Below are 26,231 nucleotides of genomic sequence, written 5' to 3' on the forward strand. Positions count from 1 at the left end.
CTTTATGCAGTGTGCTCGGTCTGGGACCACCTCCAGGGCGGTAACTGTGTGCTTTGTTGTTCTGGAAGCCTCGGGAAGGTTCACTGTGGTCCCCCACGCCCCTTCCCCCTGCAAATTGCTCCAGCTGATGTTCCCAAGCCGAAAGGAGGAGCCGAGAAAGGCGGCCCGCCGGCCCGGTTCCGCAGGGCAGTGTGCAACGTGCTCCTGCCCGAGTTTGGGACAAAAACAGGTAAAGTTCATTGCCGGTCTTAGACACATGCTTATCCATGTGATATGTTCGCATACACAAACTCACATATATGCAGGGCACAACATTAGAATGAGGTTCGTTGGCTGCATGCAGCAGGAGTTCTGCTCGGACAAATAGATACTCACCAGGGCTCCAGAAGAGGCCCTTTTCATAATCTGGGGGGCTTTATGTAAACTATATTGCAAGGTACTGCTGGCTTGCAGTTCTATTAAATTTTTCAAGTTGCAGCAAAACAAACTCTGTTTTGTTATGTAGTCTGCCTTTATGCTTACTGAGTGATCAGGAACTCCTTAAAATTTTGACCACAGATCACTATGAGACTTCAAAGTGGTTTTTGGACCACCCAATGTTCACATTATCAGTCTTAACTGAAAACATCCCAAATATAGCACAGCTCTGAAAAGCAATTTGGAATATTGTATCCTCATCAAGTGTGAAAACTACAGCTTGTCAACCGCTGATACAGCCCCAGGAAGACAGAATGGCAGCACAGAAGGAAGGATGTTTTCAAGAGCAAATCTCACATTAATGAAGTTCAGTGGATGTGGGAGATTAAAAAATCATTTTTCCACCAGATTCTTTCACTGACTCCTCTTAAATGTGGCAGAAATCTCAACTTTTCCATACGTATCAGATTTTACATTACTATCTGTGTTTCTTGGGCTTGTCATCATTCTCCTATGGGCATTTTCACTGAAGTTTATGAAGCTCCAAGGGGCTTTATATGTTTACTTACTGAAGCGGTATAGAGAACATCAAAGTGAATGATTGAATATTAAATAAATCAGAAGCACAGTTTCACAAACACTTGAAGTGGAAAAGTATCGCATTTAGGAAACTGTCAAATTCATTATTCAATGTATTTACTTTTCTAATACTGATCCCAGACTCTGCAAAGGCAAGAATATCACTAGCACAATACAGAAAGCAAACTGCTTTCTTTTTCCTGCGAGACATTGCAGTCAAGGATAGAGCAGCACACGGGACTGTTCCTTTCTTTTCCACAAAGGCAGGTGGTCTCAGATGACAAGCCTGTACAAACCTTCAGCTAGCACATTTCAGGAAAATGGAGGGAGATGAAATTTACACCACAAACATTCCCAGGGAAGAATACTTACCCATGCAGAAACAGCAAAACAAAAACCTGTTACGTGTATATATATATATATATAAATCCACAAGCTAAACCTATGCACTGAATGTTCCAGTGTGAATCAGCTATTTACCAAGCAAATTACTATATTTCACGGCAATAACTAAGATGATAACATGCAAGAAATTAATGATAAATATGGTGATAGAAGTAAAACAGACATCAGAAAGTTTATAGCTCCCCAGTCCAAAAAGTTCAGCCAAGCTTGAATGGAGATAAGAAACTGGATGAGAAATGTGGGATGAAGAATGCAATAGTCACAGAGAAAAGGAATGATTAAGAAGAAAACAAAAAAGAACAGAGGTTTTAATCAGGAAAAATTGGTAATAAAATTCTGAATTAAAATTCTGATTCCAGTGAGGATTTTCAGACATCATTTAATTCCCATGATTTACAATTTCCTCAGTAGAACTACAGCACTAAGAGATCGTGTCTTTTATATTAATAGAAAATGATGAATGCCACTGTAATCAGTAACACTGACTTTCATCAGCTAGTGGTCTGGTGCTGATCAGATGATGAAATCAAGGAGAGTGAATTGGTAAACCAGCTGGAGAAAGCATTTCTAATATGATTTAAAACAACAACAACAGCAACAGAGGAGCTTTCTCATTTTGTTTTGCTGCACTTCTGTTTATAAGAGCGGGATTTCATTTAAGCCTGGGAAGAGTGTGCATAAAATCCTTATCTAATACTTCTACTAACCATGATTTATCCCCACAGCGCAATTCAAATACAGTGAAGAGATAACATCTTTTTTTTTATGTCTTCCCTTGTATTTCTAAAGCAGGAAATATACATACACAAATCAAGAGAAATCAATATTTTTACTCCTTTCCACTCCATCAGTCATATAACAAAATAATCAGAAAAGGGCACCATAACCCCCTGTTTGTCATTTGAATTGACTGAATGAGAGTTTGACAAGTCTAAAAGGCCAGCAAAAGACACACAGAATTCCCTCATTAGATTTTGCACAACAGTGACTACAGAGGGCTATGAATGCACAGTACTATGAATAATAAAACATCTGTGAATTACATAATGTCACTAAGTACATTCCAAATGGTATGCATATATTAACCCACAAATACAGGCTGGTACTTATTTAATACAAAATCAGCAAAAAAAATGGTGTTTTTGAAAGGCCTTGGAAGTCCATTATGCTACCCAAGTCTCTCATATTACTCTAAGGAAAGTGATGTTACTGTTATACCATAATAGAAATGTTACTGTTATACCATAATAGAAAATAGCCACATCAACAGCTCTTAGTGACAGGTAGAGATATCTTTGGGAAATCCACCAACTTTAATGAAACAGCTTAAGTAAATATAATCTCTTCTTGTACGTTCAACTGCCTGTAGTCTACAAAGAACAAAATAAATGTCTAAGTTTTATATATACTGAGAATCAATGTTTTCACACCACTTTATATCACCATTGAAATGTGCAGTCAACCTAATAACACACAGCACCTTCTGACAATCAAAGAAGTCCTCTATATCACTGCAGACTACACATAGCTTGATTGGAACGCCCTGTTTTATAAGTCCCCCACTCCACCCCTCACAACCCTGGTGATAAAGTATTTTCAGATTTGAATGCTTGCTGTTAGCTTTAATGAAGGCTTTTTCATTGCTGAAGCCAGGTTTATTTTTAAGCAGTCACAGTAGTCTCTTGACAGTGTAATACAGAACTGGATCAGTAATTACAAAGGGGAATCAAAATTATGGTCACTCTAATGTGCATTCTTCTAAATGACTAGTTCAGAAGCAGGAACATGAAACTATTGTTTCAAACACCAGTCTGAGACCCCTAGAGATTTAAATGAGTAGTCTGCAAAAAAAATAAGATCATTTTTTATTTTTTTCTCTCTGTGAAGTTATCTACTCTCTTAATTAGTAGCAGCATATCAATTAATAAAAATATAGAATGCGGGCTATTATCCTATTACACATTAATACTATTATGTAAAAAAAAATAATAAGGAATTGTACTGTTTATCCACATCTAGTCATGCTTGGTATCTGACAATTTGTCAGTTTACCACACTGAAAGCTGATCCAAAATCCCTTAAATCACTGTTTTCTTTTACTCTCTACACTGTTTTCTTTTACTCTCAAGTCCAAAGTGGGTCTGACTCAAACCCTGAAATAAAGCCCTCCAAGCCCAACTTGTGATTGCCACTTCTGATGTTTTAACCTCCATGGTAGGCTAGTGTAGAAGCAATTTATCTAGCACATGAACTGATGCTATCTATAGGATTTATGAAATCAACAGATGGCCTTAGACAAAGAGTATTTAAAGGAGATTTTATTTTTTAATAAATTAATTTGAGATTGGATATGTAACCAAAATTCTGGTATGTACTTGACTTTATCCCAGAAATAATTCAAGACAGATCATCCAGGTTACCATATGGACTATATTTCACTCCTCCTATTAAAAGTAGATTACAGAGAGGCTAAAGCTACTTATGATATTTCAAGCTTACCAGCATTAATTTGAATAAGAAAATAGATGAGGGAAGCATGATTGGCAGCCATCCCAGCTATACAAATTACAAATCTCTTCAACAGAATTTCAATGGATTTTAAAATTGAGTAGTAAAAGATCTAATGATAAATTGATCTTTTTTTTTCATATAGCAATATTTTTATTTTTTTTCGGTATCAATAGTTTCGGTATCAATAGTTTCCTGTAGGAACAAATAAAAATAAAAATGTAGTACTTGTATTTTATCCTAAAATAAAATGTAGTATTGTGAAGAGTTATAATGAAAATTTGGAAGTATACACTGTGTTTGATATGGGTACAATGAAAAGGTCTGTTAATGTGTGGAAAACGTGCAATACATGTATACACAGTGAGTTAGGAATTCAGTATCAGGTGCTAGCCACTGATATCCATCCCTGGGGACTCGCATTCCAATTGCCTTTTCTTTCCTGGTTATGGCATGTAGGGAAGCAGCCACTGCAGCTGTACAAGCCCTGAGAGACAGATGCACAAGCTAGAGAGATGACACAGATGTCCAGAACCTTCCCACCTGCCACCTGGCTGAATTCACACTGGTTATTGCAAGATGTGGATAACCATCTGTACATCTGTCTAGTACTGACACTTAAGGGTCATAATTTAGAAAGAGTTAATCACTGGAGTAAGTTATAGCAAGTATTTCTGAAGATTCAACCCTATTCCTACATGCACTATAATGGCTGTTTGTAATTGTCTCTTGGTACACTTCAGCATGGCCAGAATATCAGAGACTCAGCAGAGTTTACCAAGAGCATTGTAAGAGGAAGGTTTTACTACATTTCTAATGCCTTAGACAAAAATTAAATGGTTACAATTTTAGGACAATTCTCTGCCCTTTTTTAATGATAGCAATGGAAAAAAAAACAGTATTCTGAAAGTGGCAAAACTGAAATCATTATACCAGTTTAAGATTATTTTTTGTTTGTTTGTTTGTTAATTCTAATGTATAAAGACACTGCACACGTGTAGATGGAAACTTCCCAGAACTTTTTAATATCAGTCACCAATCAGCAAATTCCCATTGTAAGTCACAAATGATGATTAGTACTCATTTAAGCAATCCTCACCATACCCTGTGATGAAAGATGTTGTATATCCATTTAATAAACAAAACAGTCAAGGCACAGAAAGCTAAGGTGAGTTCTTTCACCCCACAAAAGCAGGTCGGTGGCACCAAAAATGCAAGATCTCTAATTTCCACTTCCCAACTCTATGTAGTAAACTGTATTTCATAAGCTATTCATTTGAAATGAGGGTAGCTCATGCCATAAATGCAATCTTTGCTGAGATAGGCAATTCGATGGAAATAAGTATGCATATATTACATATATGTAGAAATCTTAAAAAGTAAATATCAAGGGAATTTTAGTTAATAGATTAAATGGCATTTCAAAAATATTCCATCTTCTTCTATGCCTTGTTAATATATCATCTTCTTGCATCACTTACAGTAATGAATTCTGTAAAGCAGAGGTCCTGACATTGCTGTCTGACCTCCCATAGTGTAAACCCTATTTTTGGAAGGCTGTTTTTTTTTCCCTGAATAGATGGCAATAAGCCAAAAAACTCAGGTACAATATAAAAATCATACTAACAACATGTATAAAAACAGTACACATTTGTCAAGAGCCATTCCACTAGAAGTAACTTTTTGAGTGAAATTAAAATCCGTGTGGTGCTGTTCACTGACAGTTCTAATTTCAGTGAGAATGATTCAAAGCAAAGTATAGAAGGCTGCATGGAAGTTCTCCACAGCACAATACAAAATGAAACTGTTTTATATTTAAAATAATGCTATATTTAGAAATTAAATCTACTTTATAAAAAGATATTAAAAATCTAAGTACATTTTATTAGACCTATGTTTTTACCATTTTTAGTTTTCATATTAAGTCCAGAAACTGACACCTTCAACATTAGAAAAATAAAGAAAAACTAGAGCCTGCTCCAAGAGAATGTATTGTTTTTAGCTCCCTGCACACACTCCAAGTTCTCTGGGAATGCTCTGATGTCTGCACATAATCCAAGCACAAGCTTTGCTTAAGAGCTATGCTCAGATTTATGAAAATATCCAAATGGATCACCTCTGAAAGACAACAAATTGAACTCCATGGGTAACCAGCAATTATCAACTCCTTATCATTGCAAGATGCTCAGACCAGCTTCACATACTTTTAAGCATCTGAAACACAAGGTAAGCACAGCACGATGTCACAACACGACATCCATTCTTACAGACACATGCAACTGTATTATTTGCATTCTCCTTTAACTGTCCACTCTACGGTACAAACTCTTAATTCTGCATAGGAAATACCTGACAAATTGCACCTGGAAATGTATGCTTTTTATTCCACAACACTATCTATACCTGCTTCTTTCAGATTCCCTTCAGCCTTAATTCACAACTTTCTAATGCCCTCCACAGGGAACATTTCAAAATGAGGCATGGAGGCAGGATGAAGGTGAACCAAGAAAAATATGGCATCTCTCACAGCTCATATAGTTTCCTTCTTCCAGGCGCCTCAGGACAAAGAGCATTGTCCTGTTTTCAACAGGGATGGAGTTAATTTTCTTCCTAGTAGCTGGTGTGGTGCCGTGTTTTGCATTTAGGAGGAAAATAATGCTGATAACACGCCAATGCTTTAGTTGTTGTTGAGCAGTGCTTACACTAAGTCAAGGACTTTGCAGTTTCTCATACCAGCCTGTCTTGGTGGAAGCTGGGGGTACACAAGACACTGGGAGGGGGCACAGCCAGGACAGCTGACCCAAACTGGCCAAAGGGATATTCCATACCATATGGTGTCATGCTGAACAAGAAAATTGTGAGGCGTTGGCTGTGGTGGGAGCTGACAGCTCAAGGACTGGCTAGGCATTGGTCATTGGGTTATGAGCAATTGTGTTGCACATCCTTTTTTTTTTTTTTTCTTTTTTTTTCTTCTTTTTTTCTTCTTGTTTTCTTCCTTTTCTTAATAAAGTGTCCTTATCATATGAGTTCTTGCACTTTTACCTTTTTGTACCATCCCACTGAGGGGGAGTGAGCAAACAGCTGTGCAGTGCTTAGCTGCCTGCTGGGTTAAACCACCACAGGCCTTCTGGTGTCCAACATGGGGCCCAAATGGTTGGTATATCTGTTTTACATATCTGTGTCATTGCCAGAACTGAGTATATGATCAACAGTTGCACAATACCATTGTATCAGTTACTTCCATACTATGCCTTTTTTTCCAATTTGTGGAAAGTCTTTACCCAATGTCAACAATGTCAACAGATTCACACTTCCCAGTCATGAAACACTCAAATAAAAACATAGATGCTATCTATATCTGAAACTAACAAAAAATAGCAAGTTTCACTTGCTTCCTTAATATGAGACTTTAGAAAAGGGGTGAGCTATAAAATAATTTTTTCATAAATGCAGCATGGGTAAATCTAAACCATTCTTTGACGAAAACACACTGAAATTTATATATACAGAACTGTCCCATATGCATAATGATGAAAATTAATATCTGTTTCAAACAGTTTGGCCATGAGGCATTCTATAGATATTGAGAAATTAAGGATTTGACCTGAAAAACAGTTCTTCCAACTGCAGTGAAACAGAGGGCATTAATACAGTATCATACCACTCTTTATAGACATATCTACACATCTCATCTCCATATCTTATAAACAAAACAAAAAAGGATCAAACTATTTTCTCTATTAAGATAATGAAAAAGGTTTTTTGTTTTCACAGGTATAACCCTAACAGTGGCAGACCTAGTAATGGAGACCAAATCTCCAGGTTTCTAGCCCTGCAACATCTAATACAAGGCTAGCTTCCTCATCTCCATAAAAATGGCATTGTGAGGTTAGTAAAATCAAATGTATGAACTATATTCTGTTCTGTGCTGTTTACATGTATGTTAAAGCAAAGTGAGATGAGACATTTCTACTTACACTCGTTCAGTGCTAACTGATGTTACGCTTAAGTGCAGAAATGTTTTGAATTGAAACACATGTAAAGATCCTCTGAGATCAAAGGCCTTTGCATAGTCTCTGAGAGAGACTCCAGAAAGGGTTTCATCTTAAATACTCCTAAATCAACCCAGGCTGACATGAACAGATTTCCACAGACACCTATTTCACACCATGAAATCTTTCAATTTTTAACCTACACAGATAGCTTAGATAAAACACTGACCTTTGTAACAATCATATCCGCCCATTAAAATTTATGCATGTGTAAGCCTGGTTATGTGCTAACTTACTTAGAGGTGGAAGCTGAGATCAGGGCAAGTCAGGTTAGAGTTAGCTCCCTATAGGGCATACCTCTACCATGCTCACAATACACTAGTGAATAACAGAAGCAAATTGTCATTCTTCTAGCAGGAAAAAGGAAAAGCAGATGGGCATTTATGACGTAGAACTACACCCACGTACTCTTCTGGGGTTACTTGGTCTCTGTAACACCCTTTTGCTTGTATTTGCTAAAACAAAATTGCTCTGAACAGTATTCAAGACATGATTATTTTTCCAGAAACAATTGTCTGCGTACAGTTTCACAGTTTAAAGGTTATTCTGTGTCAAAAGCTAATTTAAAGTCCTGTTACTTTCTGAATAAGAACTCTGCAAAATGCAACACAAACAGGTAATTAAGCCTGATAAAGCCTGATAGGCTACAGAGCATAATTAGGTTTACTGAAATCCTTCAGAACATTCTTCTCCATCACACTTCGAATACTAGCTTTCTCAAAGATAATATATAAATAAATACACTATTAATATGTATAAATAATAAATAGTACAAATCTTTTGTAAACCAGCTAGGTTGGCACTTGCTATTCAGAATGGTGTTACTGGGCTAAATTGAGGCTGTTGAAATGTGAAAAGTAATCTGATTTGGAAGAAAATTAATTTTGAACTAGATTTGAAAACATGAATGCCTTCCTTGAATTCCACCACTGAAGACTGCCAAAGGTTCTGTTGTAAACGCTCGAGGACATGTTGAACTTTTTCCCCCCATTAGCATCATAACTCCCTCAGAAAGGGTGACAAACTGCTTTCCAGTGATAGATAGCTCTGATGCCACTTCTAGGAACTACAGATCAAAGGAAAACTCACTACTGAAATAATTCATCTGGGTATGATGAAGAATAGTAATTTGATTGTGGTTTCTTGTTATTTTCAGACACATTCTAACTAAAACAAATAGCTTAATTTTAAACAATGAAATTCTGTAGGCATGTTCATAGTGTTAGAAAGGGTTATGGCATTCATCACATATTACAGCCTTAATGTGCATTCTTGTAAAATATTGAGAACAGTACAGAACAGCTGGAACAGTTTCTCACATAATTAAAGTGTGCCCTAAATATAACGTCAGAAGTCAAATAGAATGTCTGCGAGCACAAAAGATTATTTTTTGCCCCAACGTAGAGGGAGATAATCTTGAGTTTGAAAGTATGCATAATAAGTATGCATTGGAAATTTAAATGTTGCTACTGCATTTGAGAATAAAAAGCTGTATTTTAACTAGCTCAGCAAAATTCAGTCAACCTAATGACCCTCAAACAGTAAAATGAGTAATGGGCTAAATTATGGATTATCACACCAGATTTTTTTTAAATGGTGAGTGGTTAAATCCATGCCTCTGTGCCTAAATGAAGCTTGCAGGAAGACCAGGGACAGAGATTTTTAATAAGCCTGAGAAATCCCAGGAGAGGATTTTAAGCTGTTTAATAAACCTTCACAAAAACAATTTATTTAAATTAAACTATATTGCTCAATCTTAGACTAAAATATAGTCTGGGCAGCCAAAGTTTGCCTAGTTTATCCTTAACTTTAGGTTTAGATGGATAGGTTAGCTAGTTGAGTACTGATGACAGTACCTAATTCTCCAGATACATTTAGATTTGCCGTTGGCATCAGTGAGAGTGCCTTCACAACCTGTGACAGCACAGTCCTGAGAAGCACAGCCATTAGGAACGGAAAAGCTGTGCCACATAGCTCAGTTTCCCATTGGTTGATATTCCTATATCATTCCTACTAATAATTTAGCTCATTTGCATTTTAAATAGTTAAAACAATTTCATATCACATCTTTCGTAACAATTTGCTACTGACATTTCTTGTTCTTTGCCTTGTATAAAACAAACATGAAGGTCATCTGACACTAACAGAAAAGTTGCATGTACTCATATAGGCAGTCTCAATGAGTTTATCTGACCTGTTCATATGAGTAAGGCAAATGCGTAGATGGAAAGTAGGAAAATGAGACATTATGGATGTGGTTTTCTTCCTCATCCATGCGGGACAATGGCAAACGAAAAGCAGAATGCCACTTGTCACAAAAAAGCTTTTGCTCCCTCATTCTGACAGAAAAAAAGACATTGCCCAACAATGAAGCAGCCGTAGGAGGCGCAGAGGAAAGAAACAGATGAAAAAAGCTATATCACCACTTGTAATTTTGAAACTCCCAGTGTCTTGCAAGTTGATGTCACAGAAGAAAAAATCCTTCATTTGGTCTCCTACTGTTTTGCTGACCTTTCCCCATTGGTGTTGTAGCAGGAGGCAATATAAAAGTGCTTTTATTCCATACAAATCGCTTGGCTGCTAAACTCCGTGAAATCTGAAAATTACAGTAGTGGCACAATATTTTTCAAGGATCCTCTGCTGGTAATTGCTTTGACCAGAAAATTAAATATAGAAGAATGAAATTGCAATGAACACAGAACACACAATTTTGATTTCATTCCTGGTTGCAGAAAAAATTTATTGAAATATAAAGTTGCTGTGTCTGAGATATGAATCTGACCACAGGTCCTTAACGTTTTTCTTCACACTTCCCAGCTTAAATTCTTTTTTCCTGTACTAATATAATGTCTATATTGTGAAAAAAGGTTAGCATTTCACAAATATATTTGAATACTTAATGCATTTATTTCTGTGAAATGTTACGTGTTAAATACTTTTTGTCTTTTTTTCATATTTAGTTGACCTTTACAGCTGCTCTGAACTCACTACATATGATCTATTGAAATTAAGAAAAGGACTAGAGAATGCAAAGAAAACAATCTGTGTGCTGAACTTTTGGACAAAACTGTTGGTGCTAATTTTTATAGATTCTTCGATATTCCTGAACAATGCCTTCCAACTGAGAATTATGCTTTTCTTGATTTCATCTTATATCTTTTTCCTTCTCATGCCTGTATGTTTCGTTTTTCATTCCTTTTCTCTTGTATTTTATTAGTGTCCATGGGTCTCTTTTATGCAGAATTACTAAAAGTCACAATGTTTATTCCTATCACTGAGTTCCAAACTAGCAATCAAGGTTAAATAATTAAAGTACATAGAGAAAAACTGAGTGAATTAAAAAATAAAATAATTGATTTTTTTATTTTAATTTTGTTCGTTGATTTTGATCACAGAAAACAAAATCAATATAGTAGCAGTATGCAGACTTAGAAGTTTGATAATGTGTCTCGGTACAATAAAGAGTTCAAAGCCTCTTTCTTTTTACCATAAATTCTTCCACTTGGAACTAATTACCCCAAGTGGAAGGAAAAAGTAGCAGATTGCCTGTTTTGAAGGGTTAAACACAAAGATTGAGCTAATTCAGACATAAATACACAAGCAGGAGATAAAATGTTTTTCAGCATTGTCATTCATAGAGTTAAAAAGCCATAATAAGAAGGAAGGCAAGTGATAATACAGTATTTAGTTGCAAATATGATACAGTTTCCTCTCACAGGAAGGATATGTATTCTAGAAATTTGAATAGCTGAAGTTACGTTTTATTCATAAGAAAAAAAAACTTGCTGAAAAAATGTTATTACTTAAAATACTCTCTTTTGCTCTTTCTTATGATGAAGAAGAATGCAGCAGTTATTGAAAAGTAAATATTCAGCCTTTGCTTTCTCTAAATCATAAGTTGATGTAATATACAGGTGATCCAAATATATATATATATCCAAATATATATATAGTAAATATAAAAATAATATATGTATAAATTAAATTGGAGTTGGAACCACAGCCTTTTTCTTTACATGATCTAAAGAGCTTAACAGTGACTGCAGAGCTGAAGAGGTTTTCCCTACATGTGGTTTTGATATTGGCAATTGTACAATCCTTGGCACAATGCTAGTCTAGAGTTCTCTAGCCAAGAGCATTAACTTGTGTTTAACAACCAAACAGTATGCATATGTATATACATTCAGGTGACTGGTGATTTCCCTATTTACTGGTACAGTCATTTAATTTGGTTTCTTCTCTGCATTTACCTCAATTTCCTTGTAGAGATGTATTTTCAGCGAAATCTGAAGGATCCATGAACGTTTCCCCTAATTTCTCTCCCTCACTCTGTTCCCAAATAGTACAAAGATTTTAAATGATAAAACATTATCTGGTTTTCCAGAAATCCAGTTCTGAGGTATAAAATATTTTCTTTCTTTATCTTGCACATCAATATGGTTGTTGTTGTTTTTTTTTTCAACAACTCACAAATACTTCCTTTATTCAAATACTCAAAATTCAATCTTTTTCACACTCATCTCCCAGTTACTAATTGAAACAATCATCTAATCAAATTTCAGTCCTTTTCAAAGATGGAACAAAGCAGAAAATTGTGGTATTTTTTTGTCATCCTGTTCATACTCCTAAATTATGGTATTTGATCCTGTGCCTTCACTTACAATCATTTCTGCTTACCAAACCTTTGTCACGTACTGTTTATATCTCTGCTTTGGATTCTTGACTCTGCTCAATGCCTTTCCAAATGTGTCCAAAATGTAATATGAATCTCTTGTTTTCAGTTTTGGTGGTTTGTTCATTTATTTATTTATTTATTCATGATTTATTATGTGCTTATTTATTTATTTATTTGATAGCTTTGCTTTCAAAGTCCACTTAGTTTTGCAGTAACCCTGTCCCCTGGGAATCAATTTCTTAATATGAGAGTAAAGAGAGTTCATGTATTATGTGATCCAACATTCTTTAGTGTTGGAGTATCATTTCATAAATAATGCACTTAGGAGCACATACATTCATTTTACATGATTCCTCAATGTGGCCAGGGTGCTGCATAGTCTGCATTGTATCCACCTACAAAAAATACAAAAATATGTGTCTGCTTATCAGGATGTAAGGTAGGGTTTAGCTAACGTAATCCTGTATCATGGATCTTGTAAGTACGTAAAAAGATTCCTCATCTCCTTCTTATGTTCAATATATATACATATGTATTCCATAAATTAACTATTTGGCAGTGAAAACAATGAGAATATCATTATATATTGTTTAACAAAAGAAAGGGAATTAACTGAACTTTGTCCAGTAACAGGATGGTTTTTGATCACAGAATAAAGAAACTGAGTGAAGATTCATTTCTTCTTCCTTTCTTCCTTCTAGTTACTGTGAACAGAGTAAAACAATGTAAGTGTTTAGAATATCAGTGCCAAACATAACTCTTCTCCATGAAGTGACTGGATAAATAGTGCACTAAGTCACTAACAGTATTAGTTGAAAGAAAGAACAGCAATTTTATAAGAAAACAAATATGCACCTTATCTTCTACCCCATCCCTCACTCCCCTCCCCAGCACATGAAAAAGAAAGGAGTAAGACAGCAAGATTTAGAGGGCAGTATACAATATATAATAACTCTGTGAAAATGTAAGTTAGTCAAAATGCCAGATATAAACTATTATGCTACAAGGTGAACAAAGAAAACAGAGAACTAAGTGAAGGCACATTTTTTTTGAACTACTGTGATCAATAAGTTTATGAAGTAAATGACACATAAAATACACATCTAATGATAAAGAGTGAGGTTTCTGTCCAATATATTCTTCTAAAATAGCTCTTAAATTATCACTAAGAGACAAGTCATCTACACAAAACCCACTAACCTGATGTGTGTTAGTTGCATAACACAGTTCGTTGGCATTCACCAGATAGTCTTTTCAGCTTTTTCAGTATTTTTGTATTATTACTTTATTTCATATCACTCACTACTAGTTCCTTATTTTCAAACATTTTAATGAATCACTTCTAATCTATTACACACACAAAGTTAAAACCAATTTACACAAGTGTAGAAAAGCAATGTCAAGGATCTCTACAAAGCAGCTTTTACTCTATGAACATAATCCATAAAAGACTCCCAAATGTCCTCAAATAAGTAACGTCTGTTCCCCAATCTAAATATGATCTTCTTACAGGAAGCCATCTGGGACAAGCAAGCAAAACATTCTGCTTTGGTTGCAGAAGGAATATATTTACGCCTCAGTAAAATTCTTCATCATCATCAATCCAATTATATGCAAATCTCTTTATCTCTCTTTATCTTAGCTTGCCTAAACAGCAAAAATGATAGGAGAGCCATACAAGCTTTATAGAAATGTAGGTAATGCATCTGCCTATCAATCAATTGATCTATCTATCCATCCTTTATGAACACTGAGTACTTCAAAGTTGCTAACCTCAACAGTTATTCAAATTTATATGAAAAGTAAATTTAACTAACTTTAAGGAGAATAAATTCACTGGAATGGTAAACTTGTCAAGTATGTAATCAAAAGAGATCTACTAACATTTTAAATAGCCTTCTCCAAGCTGAAAACACAAATTGGGAGCATTTGTATATTTCTGAGGCTGAAAAGGTTCATAGATGTAATATTCCCTTCTATAAGCAGAGGTCTTTTCTAGGAGAGATATTCATGCTATTTGTCAAATCAAGTCATAAATCAATGGAAGAGGAAAGACAGAAAAGTAAAAACACAACATTCAGTAAACAGTAAATTATCTGACACATAGTAGAACAAGTGATTATTTTTATTTATTTATTTTTTTAATCAAAAAATGCAATACAGTATGTCCTCACAAATTCAAATGATCATGGGGGTCTCAGTGGGTATATTTATATTGCCTCCTGATTTGGTACAAAAAAGAAGGATGACAGTGGGATTTGCTGTTTTTCTTTGCATTGCATTTTTACCAGCAATTAAGTCTGTACCACTTGCCAATCGTAGGCATACATTATCCAGGCAAAGAGATCAAATTGACAGAGGATCTAGCTACTGCATGGCAAGTGCTACAAACCACCTGACACCCTGACAACAATTCTGGAAGGAACCTGCTTCAAAAGGATCAGTGGTGCACTAAAACTTATACAGCAGGACACCAAATATAGACTCAAGGAAAATTCACAGCTTTAAAAAAAAAAAAAAACCACCTTCCTGTGCTCTATATCAGTGATATAGTTGCATCCATAGACAAATTCATCCTGCTATTCTAATGACTGATAGAAAAATAAGAAAATACTCTTTTTTTTTTTTTTTTTTTAATTTTCCTTCTCCAAATTTCTGTTAAATGAGCTGCTGTTTTCCTCACTTTTCTATTGCAGCTGAAGAATCTTGCTATTTTCCTGAAAACTGTTACTACTGTTTCTTTCCTCTTCCCATTTTCCAGTGTGGAAATGCACATACACTAAAATGAGTTAAATGAAGACTTGAAAGTCCCTACCTCAGTTTTCCCTCAACTAATCCAGTGCATAATACAGAAATACATGTCTGGAAGCTTCTTCTTAAATTCACCATCCAGTTTCTGTTTATCATAGGCATAATCTCATGTATTTCCTTGATAGGTTACAATTTTCTTGCATGAATATTTCAGTGGGAAATCTGTTCCAGAAATTCATTGCTACAGTATTTGAAAATTACTCTAACAACCAACACAAATTTATTCAGTGGTATTTATATCTATTTATTTTTTTTCCTTGCATATTCATTTCTATTCCGAAGTGAACTTTTAGTATTAGTGATATGTATTTGCTATTACATGTAATTATTTTTTATCAAACAAGTGGGAGGCCACACTTTTACAGTAAGTGTATAGAGTATAACGTATGGTTTACAGCCATAACATACTGCTACAAACTTAGAATGATTAACTTCAGCAAGCAACTTTTGTTGTTAATTTTTTTTGTCACTCATGTTGTTCACTTAGCATTGAATGAGTCTGTAAATATGTTATGATTGCAGTACATATTATATATTGATCTGATCGATGTGCATTACTAAAACTGTGAGACATTACAAGTTTCTGCAATGTTCAATGTGACTTAAATGAAGCTGAAAGACACAACATGCTCGGTTTTGCCCACTACAGCAAATACCAGATAAAAATATATCTTGATAGATTTCCTGTTACATTTCACAAGATGTTTCTAACCTATTTTTAAACTTCTTTTACACACAGCTTCATTTTCAGTTTGTGACAGAAAGCAAAACAGGATATGGGGAACTACAGGAAATATATTTAGTATATTTCTTTAGCATATACATGTTGGATGAGGAATACAAATTTGGGCTGAAATTCTAATTCTCATACTCTTACACAAAATAAAATTGATCAGTAAATATTCATAAAAAAATCTTTATTTGCTGTAGCATTTGTACAGTATTTGCTGAATCATTAAAGGCCATATACAGAGTAAAAAGATACTTAACAAAAGATACAAACAAACAGATTAAAAACTTTTTTTGCTTGTTTGTTGTTCTGAATGCTACATAAGAGATGCATAGTTTTTAGCCATCAGAATTTCTTTAATAGATATATCCTTATTTCATGTAAGAAAATCTATTAATTCTCCTGGTTATGAAAGTTAAAAAAAATAAATAGTTAAATCAACTTAAAAGGATAAGACACCTACATATAGTACACAGTTTAACATGACTGTGTTCTCATTTACCTCTGCTTAAACACAATTGGCCATATCCTTAACTACTTCACATCAGTTGGGTGTGGTTTGCAACATTGTTGTAGCTAGCTACTACAGACTCCTTGCATGCTAGGCAAGAGGTAAATTAAGTCCCTCAAAAGTAAATATGCCACTTCGTATCAAAAACAGAAAAATAAACTAATTATCATTTAAACACATCACTACAAATATAACGTTGATAAAATAACATACATCATTCATAATCTTTACAAACCCCCTGTTTTATTGATGTCCTGCTAACAGTAGGCCTTCCCAGGCATTTTGAACACTTAGGCCTTCTCTGGAGAATTCCACCACTTACTAGCATTAGGATACTAGGATTATTGTTTCCTATGTTCTGTTCACAGTCACACTTTACTGTAATAAGGAGCGACGTATCAACCACTCTTCATGGTAAGCACTAGAGGCCTGCTGGCTCACAGAGACACATAGAGTGGTGTCTATGCCCTTTCCCTGAAAAGAATTCATTCATACCCACAAACCAATAGCTTAGAAATAAAATAAAAAATTACATATGCTTAACTGTTTAACGATCTATTCCTTCTAAAAAAAAATAATTGTAAATCAGTCATAAACATAAACGTACTACCAGTAGTATGAAAATTAAAATATAAAATCTCCCATTTATTAACTATATCAATCACTCTTGAACAAACATTGTAATAATAAAAATGTTGCATTTTAACACTGTTTACTACAATGATATGCAATTACTGAAGCAGAGAACTTTCTTCATTACAAGCCAGTATGATGACATTGTTGTTCTCTCTTCAGTATACGTGCATTGACTTACTTCTAGTAGGCAGTGCCCAGAAATATAATTTTATAATATTTTTGAAGGCTACAAGTAGGGTAACATAGGTTTAATCTACTTTAAAAGTCTCAATAATGCAAACCCCTATATGGTTTGCATATTACTTCCATAATACATTTATTAAAATTCTGACATCTTAGCCTATTGAACAATTAAATTAATACAACCTTATAAGAAGGACTATAATAATAAAAACATTACATACTTAAGTTATATTTTACTATCTTAACCCAGCAGTCTGGACTTTCTTGAAAACTAGATAATACTGCCATGTCAAGGAAAAAAAAATGTTTACAGAATAAGAGAACAGCAAATACTGATATCCTGAGATGTCTGTGATGCTGCAAACATCATGCTGAGAGATTTGGGCTGCTCTTTAAACAGCTTACAGAACATAGTTTGATCTTGGTGTAGATAATGCTACTAATAGTTTAATCCAGTAGTAAGAAACCAGACCATGAAAAGCCTAGCACACAGTTTTATTGTTGTTGTTTCATTTCATTTTCTCCTTTTCTTAGGAGCAGAGGAACATACTAAAAGGAAAAATCCATACAATTCTTTTTCTAAACCGATGAAACCCCACTTCAAAACTAGTAGGATATTTTTACATCACTTCGTACAACCATAGGGTTAAAATCTTTTTTTTTTTTCCTTTCATCTTTTTTAGCCTAAATATATATGTGGTATATTAATTGCTATTATATCAGCATAGCTCTCCAATACTTTTTGCTAGCATTTATTCCCAATATGTTTATGAAGAGCAATGAAATCTCTTCTCACCAGTTATTTTCTTAAGGCTCTGTCTGAGGCTCACGTAGCAGTGACTTAAAACCAGATGGCAGGAACAGTTACCACCTTCATCCATCTGCTCCTCCCCTCTGATGGGCTTTAGAGCCTTCAGGGCAGGGTTATTTGATATGTCCATGAATGAGCTCATGTACTATTGTAGGCTTCAGCTGGGCATATTAAACTAAAACAATTTCAGTTTTGGTTTACCCTGATATACCAGCCAGTGGTTCACACAGTGAGTCAAAGGAGGCTCAGGTATTTATGCCTTGAGGACAGTAACATATTCTGCCATCCAATTTTAGCCTGCCACAGCATGTCTCTTAGAGCCTTAAGTCTGAATGAGCAAAGCCCTTTCAGTCATCTCTTGCACAGCTAACTCTATATCCCATAGTTATTAAACAGTTCTTTCTGAATCTCTGAGTCTAAGCTTAATTCTGCCTGAGTATGTCTGACCAGAATAACATACCAATCTTTCAATTAAAGTCTCATGTACACAGCTTTGAATGATATGAATATTCTCTCACAGCAGCACACAACTTGCTGCAGCCTTATGTTGCGGTAGCGGATTTGCCTGTCACATTGGTGCTCATAACCACTGTAACTAATTCACCAATTTCCCATCTGATTATTTCTTAACTGAATTTACAAATTACATATTGTTCTTGCTTTTTTTTTTTTTTGGTTTGTTTGTTTTTTTATTGCTACAGTCTAAAACTTTTTCCAGTTGTTCAACTAGCATAGTCTAATCCTCCGTCAGACTCATGATGGTTGCATTTCTTTCATTATAATGTTTCATTATTATACTTGCATTCTCTGCACCAAAATGAAACTATAAGGCAAAATCATTCTTGTCTGATGCTTGACTTGAACTTTCCCTCTTTTTATAATGTTTATCTTCACAACAACACCCATTGTCACCTCATTTTAGTGAATCTCTCACGCTTTGTAATTCTTTTAGTAATCCCCATCTTCCTTAGATGAACAAATAATTTTCTAGGTGGCAAAGTATGAACTGCTTGCTGAAGTCCACAGAGATGAGATTACTAATTCTTCTTTTTCTAGGAAACTGGTTATTTTTTCAGGGGAAGGTATCAGATTGGCTTACATGAACTTCAGTAAAGCCATTTTCGATTTCCATCTTAGACCATCTTTTTTTTTTCCCCCCCTTTACCCCCTTTATGTCAGCAACTTGATTTTTCATATAAAATCTTCTCTACTGTTTCATAAAAAAAAGAGGTCATATTTTTATACCTTCATCCATTCTTGTCTTCCCAACTACTTAAATATAAATAGTATATTTTCTATTCTCCAACAAAACAGCATTTTTGCCCTATCAGGTTTATTTACAAGAAGACCTGGAATGCCTTTTTCTGTGTCACTCAAAATTCAATGATGCTTTTCTGTTCCTCCTTGAATTACATACATGAGACTCCAAGTTTTGTTTCTATCTCAGATTGAGTTTCAGCTTTTGCATCTAAAGTACATTATTGACTTTGTTTAAGATTAAAACAAAGTATTAATCTAATTTCTTTATCACATCTATATTATCTTTTACCGCTAAAGGTAATAACTGTCCAACTTCTTTTTTTCCTGCAATCTTTTGGTTAATATAACTAAATAAGAGTTATTGTATCTCAAAGACATATATATATATATATATAGGAAGTTTTTCCATCTCTAATTACCAACTTTTATCCTATCTGTCAGTAAGTAGAGTCATTCTCTATACCTACTACTAAAGAGTAGGTAGATGCTGAAAAGAATAAACCACATATATTGAACAGGGAATGCACTTTTCCAAGTCCCAGAGTTAATCTGCCTAAAGGCAAAAGGTCTGTGTTCTCTACTACTTTTTCTTTGTCACTTAAGACACTATTACACTTGCTTATAATTTCCTAGAGTTGTTACACTAAGAAAATAAAAATTGCTAAGACTTCTGTGTCTAATGTATACAAAAGTGGAGATGAAAGACAAATACACGTATTATAAAATGCAGCTTTAGTTTTAAAGGTATTAACTGCTCTTTATTTTAAAAAGGACTCTTAAAATCACCTGATTTCTAATCTGCATGGACTGGTATCTGTCAATCCAATTTTTTGCTTGCTAAGGTCTTCATTTGAACTGCAAGGTGAAAGAAGACTTCTAGAGTAATGATTTGAGAGAGAAGAACATTATTCATGTAATTAAATGCTGTATAGATATATTTAAAATAGACTGCTATGATGTGGCAGAAATAGCAAGCTGATACATTTATTGCTTACTCTGCAATGTGATGTATTATCTTTCATCTCATGGGTACAACAGACTTCACAGATGGCTTCACACTTCAGCCATTTCGAGACACTGGGCCAGTAATCCCTGTTCAACATGGACCCTCCTGGGGTACAAAGGGCTTCAGGGGTTTCTCTTGCCCTTACTTCAGTGGGGAAAGCAAGAGCTTGACTCAAGAGGAGAATAAAGGCAATAATGCTGTGTGGAGCAGGAATTCCGTTGGAACAGCAGGAGCCCTGCTTCCTGGGTGGATAAAATTCCAGCCATCAGGCAGCAAAGAGGATTATGCCAAAGGCACAGTATGGCTCCAGAGGTAGAGTCTCAAAGAGAAGCCAAAACTAAACAAAAATGTTATGGAAAGAAGCGTGAGGAAAAGATATAAGGCAAGGAAGAGAAAAAGGGGCGATGTTATAGTAAAAATAATAATAATTAAAAAAAAAAAAAAAAAGGAAACAAGACAAAGAAAATATGCCAGAATGCAAAGTTAAACATTGCTATCACTGATTTGAAAATTCCAGTGTTTAGAAGAGAAGGAACGGTCTGTACCTTTAATATGGGCATAGGCTAAATATACTGTTTGAACAGATCACAGAAAGCATGGATGTAAAACACAGACTCATAAAATGAAAGTGTGTAAGATGGGTGTTGTTCAGTAGACAAAAACTGACATTATGGTTTCCTGAATCCCTTTTCCATGTAACTTCAAGTTGAAGTCAAAAGGCTTGAAAGGTTTTGTAATTCTCAGGTTTTAATTCTTTAAAAATTTAAATATATATATATATATATATATTAATTCTCAGACATTTATCTGAATACTCTCCTATGTTAACATCATAATGCTAGCATCAGAAGTATCATAATGATGAGCTAAGCTAATAAAGAATAAAGCCATCCTATGTTATATACTTGTTCAATACTATTGTTATACTGACAGCACAAAACTGTTTGAATTGTCAGCTGTTCACTTTCTTAAAACTAAGTTCAAAACACTTTTTTCTTTTGTATATATAGCTTCTCTTTCAAAGAATTATAAATTCCATACTTCTAGATAAGTTACAACTGTTGAAGTCCTTTATCAGAGAGCAGTATGGTGTATTAACAAATAAGAGCTTATTTCATAGTGTCTTATGAACACAGTGTGGTAGACTGGTTTAATTAAAGTCTGCCAAACTATCATAAGGATTTTGCACTCTGCAAATAATTGCTTTTTCTTCTCTATTCACTTTTTGTTAATGGAAACAGAGCAAGTTGTTTTTATCTTTTATATATTATGATGTAAAGGAAAAAAAAAAAAAAAAAAAAAAAGTTAATGAAGTGACCTTTCATTACTTGGACATCCTTTTACATTAAACCTAAATTGATCACAAATCATCTAGACTTTCCAGCAGTTATATATGTGAAACTATGTCATGTGTCCAAACGAGGCTATGATACTACAACACTGAACACTACACAGACCTTAAAGGAACTGATCAGTGGAATGCAATGAAAATTGCATTCAAATATTTCTGAGATCAGCTAAATTACCTCATGTTGAACTGCAATCTGTTGATCCAAACATATGTTGCATACTTACAGATATTAGGTGAACACTAATCCTTTTGCTCATACATTCTTTACCACAAATGTATTTTTGCAGATTTGGTACATGGGAATAGGCAATGAACATGGGAATAGGCAATGCTGTTTTGAGCATTTTTGATCAAAAAGGCTTTTTTTCAGTTACATAGAAAAAGGATTATTTTAGGACCAAAAATCAGTTTATCGCCACTTCTTTCATACTAAATTATATCTAATATGCTGTGTGCGCTATTGCGGAAACACTTTATCAATTTAAGTTACAGAAACATCACATAGTCTACTTTCCTACAGCTGCTCATACCCAGCACATCATCAGTTGTAATATTGATTAGAAAGACAGCTTTGAACTGCTGCCACATATCTTGATGGACGCAGGAGGTGTGGGGGTGGGGATGGACAGACAGACAAATGACAACACAAAAAAATATTTTTTCTAATTTCAGAATAAGTTTCTAGAGACTCGTGTACACTGATGAAATTATGACTAGCCTGACTGTCAAGTGGAGTATAGCGACCCAGTTTGATAGGTGACAATTCTAGATTTGTATGGTATTCTATTTCAAATATATTCATTTTACAAATGAAAGTTTTCTCTTTTTCTTCAAATAGCAAGACTGCTAAGGTGATTTCATCTCAAAAAATAAATAACTTTTTTTTTTTTCTGATACTTTTTCAATAGTTTTTTTTTCTTCTAATTTGAGTCTTTCTTCTGTAGTCAGAATATCTACAAAGAGAAAACATTGTGGAAAATTTCCAATTTTTTTGAAATATACCTTTCTATATTTAGCTATCACACACTGATGCAGAAAAATGTTGAAACACAGCCAGCTAGTGTTATAAAAGGAATTAAAAGGAATGCCCAAATACCATTTTATCGCATTCTTCCATAAGCAAACAATACAGAAATATCAATTTTGTAAACTAGACAGAAACTTGCTAGAAATACACAGAAACTGCAAGCTATTGTGTCATTCCATGACTCTCAGTATTTCTACTTAGCAGGTGACAATTTCTTCTTCTTTCCATATAAGAAGTGCAACAGTAAAACCCTGCTTTAAGCTGTCTACTCACAAAATATTTGGGGAAAATAAGAATAACTCCTCAGCAGTTAAAATAAGCTACTTTTAGCGTTGAAGTTTTTCAGTTACAGGCTTCTTCATTATTTTCAAAGCTGTGAAATGGTTTAGTTTCTCCAAGAAAATGAGAGACATTTGGAGGACATTTCTTGTCCTTAAAGTTTCCATGCTGTGTGTCAGAAAAATAAAATATTGAGTGGTTGCTATCAAACTTTTGTCTGTTGCTATCTTTTGTCTCCCCTATAGCCAAACACATATGGTATATTTCACATATGTGAAAAAACCTCTGCTTTTTGAAAGGAAAATACTTAAGCCCTTCCTATGGTCCTGCCTATCAGGCAGGAACTTGAAAAGCAAAGTTGCAGATATTTTGCTTGGGACTGCTGAATTTAAAATAATGCAAATGCATTTCAGGATACTGCAGAAGAGACTAAAAGGAAGGGAAGTATCTATGACAGGTTTTAGTATTACACAGTAGTTAAGATCTCTTTGGAATAGATTACCAGATAAGACTGATTCATTGCAGAACATGAGGAAAAAGACAGTGAGAGGAACAGTGGCCTCTCTTTGCCTGTATCTGCACAAGCTGTGGGTTCCACAGTTTGATACCTTTTCCTTGGTGGATCATGTAATCACAGAATAGTCTGAGCTGGAAGGGACACACAAGGATCACGGAGTCCAGCTCCTGGCTCCACACAGGACCACCCCAAAATCAGACCATATGTCTGAAAGCGTTGTCCAAATGCTTCTTGAACTCCAGCAGGCTTGGCACTATGACCACCTCCCTGGGGATCCTGTACCAGTGCCCAACCACCCTTAGTGGGGTACACCCTAAACAGAACTTTAATTCTCAGTTATTTCTCAGTTATTAACCTTTCTGAGTATACTGCACTACTATTAAGAGGAACAGGTATTTTATCATCAGTGATTAGATCTGCTCAGGTAGGAAGAGTTATGTTCAATAAGCTCTTTCCCCCTCCTCCTTTTAAGGTTAGTCTTTAAAAAAAAAATGACTTTGACTATGCATGCTAAAATTTAAGATTGAAACAAGGAGGCCAGGTCACCTGGCTCTTGGGCCACAGCATCAGGAACCCATGAAACTGAGAGGGGGTAAATTAAATGTCACCAAACTATGCCTTATTTCAATTTTCCTGACTGCTTTTTATATCTGCTGATTTCAGGAAGAAGAGAACTGTCTTCTTTGAATGGTGAACAGATATTGGAATAAAGAAACATGGTTACAAAATATATTCTAAAAAAAATCTATGGTTGATCATGTTAATAATTGGTAAGGATCTATTAACACCCTTCTGAAGACATGGATGTCATGCCTAAAATCAGCACAGCTATCTTGTTATTTAATTAAAAACAAACAAGCAAATGAAATATTGCCAAATGTTTAGAAAACCTGATCTGACCAAAATATTCTCCCGATTATATTCCTAAAATATCACTGGTGTTACTGAAGTTAATTTGAATGCAAGACAAAATAGATTAATTTCTAAGCAACAACCTAACAGTGAAGAATATAAAAGTTAGTTTCGATCTCGTTGCACCAGACTTTACTTAGGTATGTATTTAGACTCTTATGATCCAAAACTGATTAGAGGTAACAATTAAACCATTAAATATGGTCCACACAGAGTGTTTTACATTTACTAATTTAGTGTTCTTCTTTGTGCTTCTAAAGAAAAGAAAAAGGGGAATAAATAAATAAATAAACTAAAAAGCAGTGCATCTTTGAGTGCATACATTTAGATACACTTGATTTACTCAATTTGTTTTAAGTTGAAGACTGAAAAGAAATCTTTGACAAAACTGTCATCTTTAAAATATGGTGATATTTCATTTTCCTCCTTCTGCACCACTTAGATTGCCTGGAACTGAAATACTTCCACCAGCCACTTTGTCCAATTTTTCAGAGCTGTCACTTTCTAGCAAATCTGCTTAAGCAAAATACTTCTGTTGTTAGAAAACAGAGAAAACATATAATATAGAATTCCTTCTATACATCTTTGCAAGATGACTTATATTCAAACACACAAAACAGAAAGTATATGTTAAAATCTGAAAGTTGAGTTCTGACTCATTTAAATCCATAATTCCGGGACTCCCTCAAAAAAAGTTTACAAAGATGGCTAGAATCAGCACACATATTTTTGACTTAGCTCTTTTGTTGTTGTTGTTGTTGTTGTTGTTGTGTTATTTTTTGTGTGTGTGTGTGTACAATAATTATAATCAATACAATCAAACAATAGTTAAAATTCTGTTTTAATAGGAACCACTTTAGGTCATTAAAACTAAAGAGAACACTTCACTTGAAGAACAGTAAAATGTAAGATGATAATTTCTAACCTTCTCTAGTCCACAAGTTTGGTTGATATACTCTTTATGTCATCACTTGATGCCCTGTAAAGCAAATTGCTACAGTTTTACACTTACGGGTCTTTTGCCTACAATATGAAGGAAAGAGAAAAGACATTAAGTGAAATGCAAACAAACCCTGTGTGCTGAAATGAACTACACTGAGAAAAGCTAAGGTCTTTACCTAGGATAGAAATTACCCTTTGTAGAAAGAAAGAAAGAAAGAAAAAAAAAAAAAGTAAAAAGCAAAATATTACTTTTTAGATCTAATTTTAAATTCTGGATGTCAAGACTTTTTACAGGCTGCAAACTGCAGGACAGTTTTGGTTCTAAGAGGTCAATAAGTATTTTTCATTTCATTTTTTTTTTTTTTTTTTTTTGCTAAGATTTTAATTTAATTTCTGCATGATTATACAAAATCTTTAAAGTTTACACGAGGAATTATGTAAGACTACAGTTACTTCCACTGCTTTAGAAAGCCTGTCATGTTCCAAGGAAGTCAGTGCTTCTTACTGTGTACAATTCAAATCCCAATTCTCTGATGGCCCGTTAACACCAAATATGTCACCCTTTAACACCGCAGAATCAATACACTGGAATGTCATGGTACCCTGATGGGCCACAAAG

At 34.6% G+C, this 26,231-nt stretch overlaps 1 protein-coding gene and 1 long non-coding RNA gene across 13 annotated transcripts in view; one reads left to right on the forward strand and one right to left on the reverse strand.

Annotated features, from left to right (window-relative positions):
• PCDH7 (protocadherin 7) overlaps positions 1 to 26,231 on the reverse strand; it is a 290,144-nt gene that overhangs the window by 223,425 nt on the left and 40,488 nt on the right. The window contains exon 2 of one of the 12 annotated variants that reach the window (XM_072037721.1): positions 1,341 to 13,340. The exons of the other annotated variants lie outside the window; for them this stretch is intronic. Within the exon in view, the coding sequence (XP_071893822.1) occupies positions 13,338 to 13,340 (3 nt within the window). The 3' untranslated portion in view covers positions 1,341 to 13,337. Of the gene's footprint in view, positions 1 to 1,340; positions 13,341 to 26,231 lie in introns of those variants that run through there. 12 annotated transcript variants of the gene reach the window in all.
• Positions 91 to 24,966, forward strand: LOC140002499 (uncharacterized). The gene is made up of 3 exons (XR_011809216.1): positions 91 to 229; positions 7,684 to 7,797; positions 24,422 to 24,966. It is a non-coding gene; the product is annotated as an uncharacterized lncRNA (long non-coding RNA).

This window comes from Anas platyrhynchos, chromosome 4 (assembly GCF_047663525.1).
Source record: "Anas platyrhynchos isolate ZD024472 breed Pekin duck chromosome 4, IASCAAS_PekinDuck_T2T, whole genome shotgun sequence".
Lineage (NCBI taxonomy): Eukaryota > Metazoa > Chordata > Aves > Anseriformes > Anatidae > Anas > Anas platyrhynchos.